General features: G+C 47.9%; 1 protein-coding gene across 1 annotated transcript in view; it reads left to right on the forward strand.

Annotated features, from left to right (window-relative positions):
• The window catches only part of COLGALT2 (collagen beta(1-O)galactosyltransferase 2), a 17,394-nt gene extending 8,440 nt beyond the window's left edge, over positions 1-8,954 (forward strand). Inside the window, exons 4-10 of the mRNA XM_019471149.1 lie at positions 1,915-2,034; positions 2,506-2,582; positions 4,518-4,624; positions 5,430-5,562; positions 6,880-7,007; positions 7,526-7,732; positions 8,201-8,954. Of these exons, the coding sequence (XP_019326694.1) occupies positions 1,915-2,034; positions 2,506-2,582; positions 4,518-4,624; positions 5,430-5,562; positions 6,880-7,007; positions 7,526-7,732; positions 8,201-8,477 (1,049 nt within the window). The 3' untranslated portion in view covers positions 8,478-8,954. The remainder of the gene's footprint in view (positions 1-1,914; positions 2,035-2,505; positions 2,583-4,517; positions 4,625-5,429; positions 5,563-6,879; positions 7,008-7,525; positions 7,733-8,200) is intronic.

The following is an 8,954-nucleotide window of genomic DNA, read 5'->3' on the forward strand; positions in this document are numbered from 1 at the left end:
CATTTTTAAAAAAAAAGGGGGGGGGGGGGCAAGCAGAGCTTGTAGGTTTGCATTTTTCTTTAAATCATCTTGGCGAGTTGTATGGGTTCTAGCAGCTTTCAGATCGTGGTTAATTAATAAAGGATCTTACCAGAGCTCAATGAAAAACAATGGAAATATTTTCCCTTGGCTTCTCTGGATGTAGCTTTTGAGTGTGTTGCCTGATGTGACATCAGGCCCGGTGCTGCTGCAGTTATAGCTGGTAATGAGCAAATGCTTGGTCAGTCCAGAGGGAACAGTGTTTTGTTGATCACATGTTGCTGGGACATTCCCAGTGAACAAACTCGGCAGTGGGTGGGTCTCTCCCTTGCAAAGGCATCTGTTCCGAGGAGAGGCTTTGCATCTTCTCTTTGTTTCACACCTTCAGATTCAGCTCCTTGAACAAGCAGTTGCAAAAGCTTTTGAGTAGAAGGATGTTAACATTATCACCTCTTTTTGAAAGCATCTTTTCTTCTTGCTGGTGTCTCTCTAGGATTTTCCTCTAAGCTTCAGGGCACTGTAAAAACTAGTCCTGGAGAGGAAAGGACCATGTTTGGTGGTAGACTAGGCACTTCCAAGATGGTTATCCTATATATTCCTCAAAGTCCTTTGCCAGCACAGGTGAAAATGCCTTCATTTTCTAGCCAAAGCAAACAGAAGCAGGAAGATGCTTGACTGCAAAACCCAGAGTGAATCCCTTGCTAGGCTAGTAACAGACCCTGCAGCTATACTGTTGCCTTGGGCCTTGCAGCTTCATCCTGTGTGATCCCAGGGGAGCTGAACTGCCTGGGCCTGCGTTTGGCCAACTGTGTGCTGTTGAAGCTGGGGATCGGACTTGCCTCCTCCACCCTGGAAGAGTCATTCCATATTTATTGTGGTCTGACAGAGAAGCCTTGCAAGGCTTAGACAAAAGCTTCCATCACCCCTAGCCACGCTGGGTTTGTTTGAATTTTTCCCTTCTAAGGCTGCGTGCTCTGATAGACCTGCACCCCTGTTTGCCCAGCATGCAGGGCAGGGCCTCCTCTCCCTGCAGAGGAGTGGGGTATCCAGTAGGACTGCTTCCCTTTCGCCCGAACCACTTCAGCCCTCGCAGGTGTGTAACAAATGCAGCCTTTCTGTGTTGCAAGGGGGAGTCCTGCCCACTCATGAGTGGAAATGCCTCCACCCTTCACCCTGAGCTTTGAAACCTGTGTGTTTCTCCCACCTTTGAGCCCCATTTTCCCCCCCTGGTTTGGAGGCTGTTGCTGAGCCCTGGGTCTGTGCAGGGAGAGAGGCCCCATGTCCCAGGATCGCTGCTGCTTCTCCTTCAGCACTGCTGCAGGTGGAAGCCCGTTTGGCTCCCGTGCCAGCCGTTGCATCGCTTGAGGCTGGCTTACTTGGAGGGTGAAAAGCTGTTCCTGCTTTTGGCTCTGGGTCTGTGAAGGGATTGTCGGGTGAGGTGCCAGGTCTGAGCAGTGCAGGTGGGGTTTTGGGGATGGGGTTTCTGCGGTACTCCCCAGTTATCCACAGTAGTACTGCTGTGTGTATCAGACACTGCTTTTGCTAAAGGCCAGTTCTGCCCTCTGCTGTAGGATTGTTTTCGTAGCATGAAGGCAAAGGCCAAAAAAAACCCTTTCTGTGGTCTAAGACGTGGGTTCCTAGTCTCTCCTAGGGGAAAACAGGTTGCAGTTAAAAATACCTGCTGTTAGGGAGCAAGTAGAAATTGGTTTCATAGGAGAGGCCACTCGCTGCCAGCCAAATAAAGCAGAAAATGGCACTGTGATGTTTGCTTATGAAGCAGAACTTCTTGGGACTGAGGTCCTGGCATAAGTTTGATTGTGGCTACGTAGCAACAAAGCAGCGAGATCCACTGGTAAAAGACCTGACTCTTAATTTCTGTTTTCCTGTGATCCCCAGGAATACAGATGTTCATCTGCAACCATGAACACTATGGTTTCCTTCCTATGCCCCTGAAATCGCACCAGACGCTGCAAGAAGAAACCGAGAACTTTGTGCACACACTAATCGAGGCCATGAGTAAGTTGCTGTGCCCTGCCATGATGGACCCCCCCAAGTTAATGTTTGTAGAGCTCTCCTGCCAGCGGCCCAGGTCTCTTCCCCTTGGGAGTCTGCATCCTGATCTGACTGCTGTCATACTGTTCTGATATACAGTTTTCCATTTTCCACTGCTTTTCTACCTAGGGATGTAATCATTTCACAGTCAGGTCGACCCCATTCACAAAAACCCTTAACTTCCCCGTATTAAATGCAAAAATGCATCTTTAATGTGGAAAGGATGCTGCAGATTGTCATGAGGTCTGTCTGGCACATGGCTGCTGGCTTCTGCTGTGCTAACATGGATGCTTTCTGCTACATCCACTCCTGCGCAGATTTCATATCCCATCTCCCTGGGGCTTTTTAGGCCCAGTGATGAAAACGCATATGGATACGTTGTATCAATGCAGCTTGTACATGAGGGTGATGCTTGGGATCTCTCCTCTCTTTTAGTCGATCGTCCTCCCATTGAACCTTCTCAGTATGTCTCTGTTCCTCTGAAGAACCCTGACAAGATGGGATTTGATGAAGTAAGGAACCTATTTTGCTGCCATTTGTCTTGTCTTGTCTTCCTGTTTATCACTTAGAGGACCTGGGTTGTCCCTGTAGCTTAGCTTCCAGCCGTTTCCCTTGGAGTATGTTATCTTTTCACATAGCTAGCTCTTTCTCAATCACTCATCTTTTGGACACAAACTTTTTGCAAGGAGAAAATAGCCATCCTTATTTGGGGAGAACTTCTGCCGAGCTCAGGGAAGCAGAAGGGAAAGGGCTCAGGGAGCATTCTTTCCCTCTGGCATTTGCTGTGGAGAAACAAGGCCAGTCAGGTCTGCAGGCACTTAGTACCTGCTACAAGACCCCTGACTAGAAGTGCAGGTTTGTGTGCAAGGGCAGTGCCCAGCAAATCTTTGGGCTTCCTGTCTTGATGGTATGGATGTTTTAATCCAGCCAGGAGGAGATGGCAGAAGTGAGGCTGAAAAACAGGTTGTTTAACTCCCCAGTTTTTGTGCTGTTTCCTCTACATCTGACTCTGCAGAGCAGCTTGGCAGTCCTTCCGTTCTGCGACAAAAACTGGTCTTTTTGGAAACCTCTCCTGCTTTCCAGTGACAGAAGGGAACAATTTCTCTCACCTGAGAGAGACACTGGAGAGCCCGGGGCAGCTGGGGGAGCCAGACTCACAGCTGGGTTCTAGCCCAAGCCGGGCATGTCCAGGAGTGATGAAAATCATGCATGCCGTCTCCTTACTGTGGCAGTTCTCCGCCTGCCCTGCTTGGTCACCGCATTTTTCTGCTATGGCCTTAAGTTAAAGTGAACTAGAAAGATAGTTACTGATGCTTGTAGTGCCCCAAGACCCTGCAGAAATTTCTCTCCCGGCTCTGCCTCATGATGTGGAGAGAGCAAGCATTGAGGGGAGAAGGCTGGAGAGGGAACTGCTGTGCTTTAATTAACCAGTGTCTGTGTTATTCACAGAGCCAGCATCCCTGTGTATACAGCTGCCAGTGGCACCATGACCGAGGGAATTGTGGTGATCAGGGGAGCCTTTGTTTTCTTGGTGTATTCTGCTACATCTGTTTATATGACTCGTAAAGTCTGAACCTGATTTGGCTATGTGTGTTTGAGCGTCTGTGTTTAGGACACAGCTGGTGTAGGTTTTTTCCATGTTGTCCTTTGTGGCTGCGCTTTATTTATCCAATTCATTATTTTTGCATTTGTGCTGACCTGGAATTTGATCCTCTTCTTACTGGGATGAGGTTTTGCTCCACAGGCTACAAGGCTGCACTTGTCTGCCTGGGACTGAAAAATATTCCTGACCCTCTGCAGTTTACCTGCAAATGAGGGCTTCAGTCCTCTGCCCTCCACCAGAGAGTCTGTCTCCTCAAGGCTTGGACAGAGCGCTGCCCAGACATCTCTGTTCCTGGTCTTGGCTCTCTGCTAGGCTTTCCGCTCTGGCAGGGGTAGCAGTGGATTTTCAGTGCCTGAAGTAATTACAGAAATCCTCTCTTTGCTGTGTCCTTGTACTTAGATGGTGGCCCCACTGATAATCCTAAATACAGGCAATGGCAGCATTGTGGAGAAACATGTGGGTCAATGTTCCTCTGGGACTGGAGATGGAGGTGGCCGTTTTACTCTGTGTTTAATATAAATCAAGACATCCTATATCTTTGGAAATTATAGACTTGGCTGTAACTGGTCTGCTCTCACCTTTATGCATCCTTGAAGAGCAACTTTTCCCCGTGACATAAAACATCCATAAAAAGTAGTTGTTCAACAAAGAACGAGTCTCTAACCTTTCAACTCAAAACCAACCCCAATTTTTTGACAAATTCTAAGCAACCTGGAATAAAAACACACCTGGTATTTTAATAAGGTCTGCTTTTCCAGTGGGGCTCCTGGAGAAGAGTGGATCAGGACTCCCTTTTCTTCCTTACTCCCAAGTTGGGAGGCTGATGTCTTTCTCTTTTGCACAGATTTTCATGATCAATCTGAAGCGTCGGAAAGACAGGCGGGATCGGATGCTGCGGACTCTCTATGAGCAGGAGATTGCAGTCAAGATAGTGGAGGCTGTGGATGGAAAGTGAGTTTCGGCTGGGGTTGCTGATGTTTGCAAAGAGTGGGTTGTGCTTAACTGCTTAACACCATCTCCTTGGATGCCCTGACCTCCCTTCTGGTGGGGAAGGGTGGGCTGAGAGAGAGGTAAATATCACTTTTATTTACCTAACAGCCTGTTTGGGACAGTTTTGCTCTGTTTCTTTCTTCTTTTGCAATTAGTCTCCATGAGAGAACCAGGACAGCGTGGTTCAGACTAAGATGAAAATCAGGTTAAAATCATACTGATTTCTGAGAACTATAACACTTGCACACAGTTAAGAGGAGTCAGCAGTGAAAGTGTTTGAGAGCAATTGTCTCCCAGGAAGATCATCCATCCTAGAACCACAAAGCTGTTGTGCTACAGTGTTAACCCTGACACAGCCCTTTCCAAGCTTACTCTAAGGTGTGTTGAGATGGTTTTATAATGAAAAATTAAGGCAGAAATTTTAGATCTGGGAGTTGCAAAAAGGGCTCAGGGAGATAGGAACCCACATGCCATCTAGTGGTCTTTGAGACTTGGGTACCCATTGAGACCTCTTAAAAAAATATTCTAAGCCAAGCGCCTGACAAGTTGATGGCCCCACAACTATGGGGGATATGATTTGTCAGCTTGATTTAGAAATGTAAATCAAGAAGTTAATTTTTCTCTGGGTTTTTGAGCGAAACAAGTGCAGGAATTTCTTGAGATACGGCTTTTCTCTTAACATCAACAGCATTTCCCATGTTGCATCTGTGTCTGACTTGAATTTACTTATTTTTTTAAGTGGTGATAGATATTCTCTCTTTCTCAGAGCACTGAACACGAGTCAGCTCAAAGCTCTCAGCATCGATATGCTTCCGGGTTACCGGGACCCATACTCCTCCAGGCCACTAACCAGGGGAGAGATCGGCTGCTTCCTTAGTCACTATTATATCTGGAAGGAGGTAAGGAGTTTGTGGCTGCCTCAGGGTTCCTGCAGGAAGGTGCTGTGGGCAGGCACAATAGGATGGCGCACAGCCAGTCCTAGGGCAGAGCATCAAATACAGTGCAGGTTTCTGGAAGTGTAGGGTGGAACTGTTTTCCTTGGTTTGTAGGGGATCATGCATAGGGGTTTTCTTGAACGCAGTGTTCAGCTTTCTCGTCTCTGCTTTCCATTTGCCAGCAGCTCTGAGTGATTTTTATCAGAATATTTTCATGACTGTTTTTGTAATCCATCCAATAGCCTGCTTGGAGCAAGTTTGCTTAGGAGAAAGGCAAGAAAGTTTTGAAGAACAAATGGTGTTACAAAAACCTGTTTTTTTTTCCCCTTGTTCTGCATCTGGACTGAAGCAAGTTCCAGTGACTCTGCTGATTGGCTTTTTTGAGTTGGCATATCATAAATATTCTTAACAGTAGAGACCTCTGTTACCTAAGCTATGAGATCTTGTTTGGGTGGTAAAAGCTGTAGCTTCCATCTGTCCCTGGTCACCTGGGGAGTGACACTTGAGAGGATCTGGGCTGTGCTGGTCAGAGATGCTGGAGTTGCACAGCCCGACATTGACAGGAGGGATTATTTCAAGTAAGGTGTGGTGGAGGCAGGGAGAAAGACTTGTGCTAAAAGAAGACTGGGCAATGGCAGTGGTTACCCAAATACAGACAGCCCTCTGCCTTCAGAGGTGTTAGTTGCAGCACTTCTCAGCAGGGCAGGGCATTGATCAAACAGCCTAGAGCCAGCAGGAGTGACTTCAGTATGGAGAAGTCAGGCTATGCTTTTGGGCTTGAGAATTCTAAATCACCAACAGTCAGATGATAGCATGGGAACCTACATGCAGGACACCTTTGCATGTGTGTTCTCTCAAGTTGTCAGGGCCAGACTTTGGATATGCTAGATTGTCCTGCTTCCCAGACGTCAGGAACACTTTCTTCCAACAAAGAGGTTTTTCTGAACAGCAGCTTTGGCATCAAAAGCTCCTGCGCATTTGTCTGAGGAGGTGGTTGCTGTGGTCATGCTAGATCGTAGCTTGTGGGTTCTAGATGGTGCAACATCAGACGGAGAGGTTTTTCTGGGTTGCAGATGCTCAGCCACAGGGTATTTTCAGGACTGTTCTCAGCGGCTCTTGCAGTCTCTCCCAGCTGAGCTGTGAATCTGGGAGTGGTTCATCGGCCTCCCTGCCTGCATGGTCTAGAAGACAGTGCCAGGTCAGGATGACCCCAACAATTTCAGGGTGCAGGGAGTGGCCCACGTGTGCCACTGTGATCACTTCTCAACCCTCTTGTTTCAGGTGGTGAACAGAGAACTGGAGAAGACGCTTGTTATTGAGGATGATGTGCGCTTTGAACACCAGTTTAAAAGGAAGCTTATGAAGCTGATGGATGACATTGAACAAGCCCAGCTAGACTGGGAGCTTATGTAAGTAACTGGCCCTCAGCCATCTGGGAACTCCTGGGCATGCAGGGGAGGTCAGCAGCACCTGCTGTATCATGATAGAGATGCAGGTTAATGCTGGAGTGCAGGGGAAGGTGGCAGAGACTTCTCGGTGGCTCTTCCCATCAGGGATCATCAGATCTGCCTTCTGGGGCAGGCTGATGCTGGAATGCCCAGACTGTATTGGGTACCCTTTGGGCAGTGTTGGTTGATCTCAACAGTGTCTGGAGATGCTGCTGTGACAGAGGAACTGACACAGCTCAGTCCTGAGGCTTGGACTGTGTCATCTTAGCTCCCTTATGAAGTCTTTCACAGCTATACCACCCACTGGGTTAAGACTTGGATGTCTGGGAGTGGTGCAGGATAGAAATCTGTGAGCCTGGTCAGGGATTACTTCTTGGATTGACCCTTTGTCCTTCCCTGGTTGACATGAACAGTCTTGTGGTCCTAATTGCTGCGGATTTGTTTTGGTTCCAATTTCCATGGTCTTTTCACCCTTTAAGCTACATTGGCCGGAAAAGGATGCAGGTGCAGGAGCCTGAGAAAGCAGTTCCCAATGTCATGAACCTGGTGGAAGCTGACTACTCGTACTGGACCCTGGGGTACGCAATCTCTTTCCAAGGGGCTCAGAAACTCATCGGAGCTGAACCTTTCAGCAAGATGTTGCCAGTAGACGAATTTCTGCCAGTCATGTACAACAAGCACCCTGTGTAAGTAGGATGCCTTCATTGCTGGGGTTGACATGAGCTGGGTCTTGCTGTGAATGATCTTAAGCCAGATCATGTTGGTGTGTCTCACTTCTGTAGCCTGGCTGGTGGAGGACAGGGCTACTCCTCATGCTTTTTGGTTGTCTGCAGCAGAGCTCCTGACACAGGTCAAAGGAGGTGACAGACCTGCTGCGGAGCAGTTATTGTCCTTACCTGGTGCAGGGCTTGTGGGCTGGTTCTGAGACACTTGGCTATCTCTGGTAGCGGAGGCTTTGGTTGTATAGGTGGTGTGTAGTTGTAAGGCACGTGTTTCTGGCTGTAGAGAGTCAGACTTGCTTTAGACCTACCCCAGCAATTACCTCCACTCCCTGGGACCTGTTTGCTTGGTGGATTGGCTTGTATCTTGCAGTTACAAACAGTGGCACTGATGAACATTCACTCTGTTACTGATGATTTTTCTACCCTCTTTAGAGCGAAGTACATGGAGTATTATGAGTCCAGAGACTTGAAAGCCTTTTCAGCAGAACCCCTGCTTGTTTACCCCACCCACTACACAGGGCAGCCAGGCTACCTCAGCGACACAGAGACCTCTACAATCTGGGACAACGAGACCGTGTCAACGGACTGGGACAGAACACACTCCTGGAAATCCCGGCAGCAGGGCAAGATCCATAGTGACGCCCAGAACAAGGATGCCCTGCCTTCCCAGTCATCTCTCAATGCGCCATCCTCCAGGGATGAACTATGACTGCCCACTTCCCCTGGGACTCTGTTGACAGCTGAACCTGCCTCACACTTCAGCTTTTCACCCTTGAAAGTTGTAGAGCAGCTCTTCATGTGGTCTCCTTCCCACTGCTTCGAATGGCAAAGCACAGTGGTTGGACCTGACTGTTACAACTAACCAAGCCGCTTAGGACTGGGTGGGAGATGAGGGAGGAAAAAGAACAAGTGTTCCAGACTGGCAGAAAAAAGGCAGAGATCTGAACAAAAGCCCTCGCAAGCTTTTGTAAAAAAAAAAAAATCTTGAATGACGTCTTTCTACAGTTCCTCGTGTAGAATACTGTATTTATAAAGATTAATATATAGAGGTGTACAAGTGTTAATACCTTTCTGGATAGCTGTAACTGGGCTGCTGTGTAACTGTTACGCCTTGTAGGTTTGTAGGCTTTTATAACCCTGTTCACTGCGAGAAACTGCAGGCAAGCGTTTGGGTTATTGGTTTTGT

The sequence above is a fragment of the Aptenodytes forsteri genome, unplaced genomic scaffold, assembly GCF_000699145.1.
Source record: "Aptenodytes forsteri isolate BGI_AS27 unplaced genomic scaffold, ASM69914v1 Scaffold289, whole genome shotgun sequence".
Lineage (NCBI taxonomy): Eukaryota > Metazoa > Chordata > Aves > Sphenisciformes > Spheniscidae > Aptenodytes > Aptenodytes forsteri.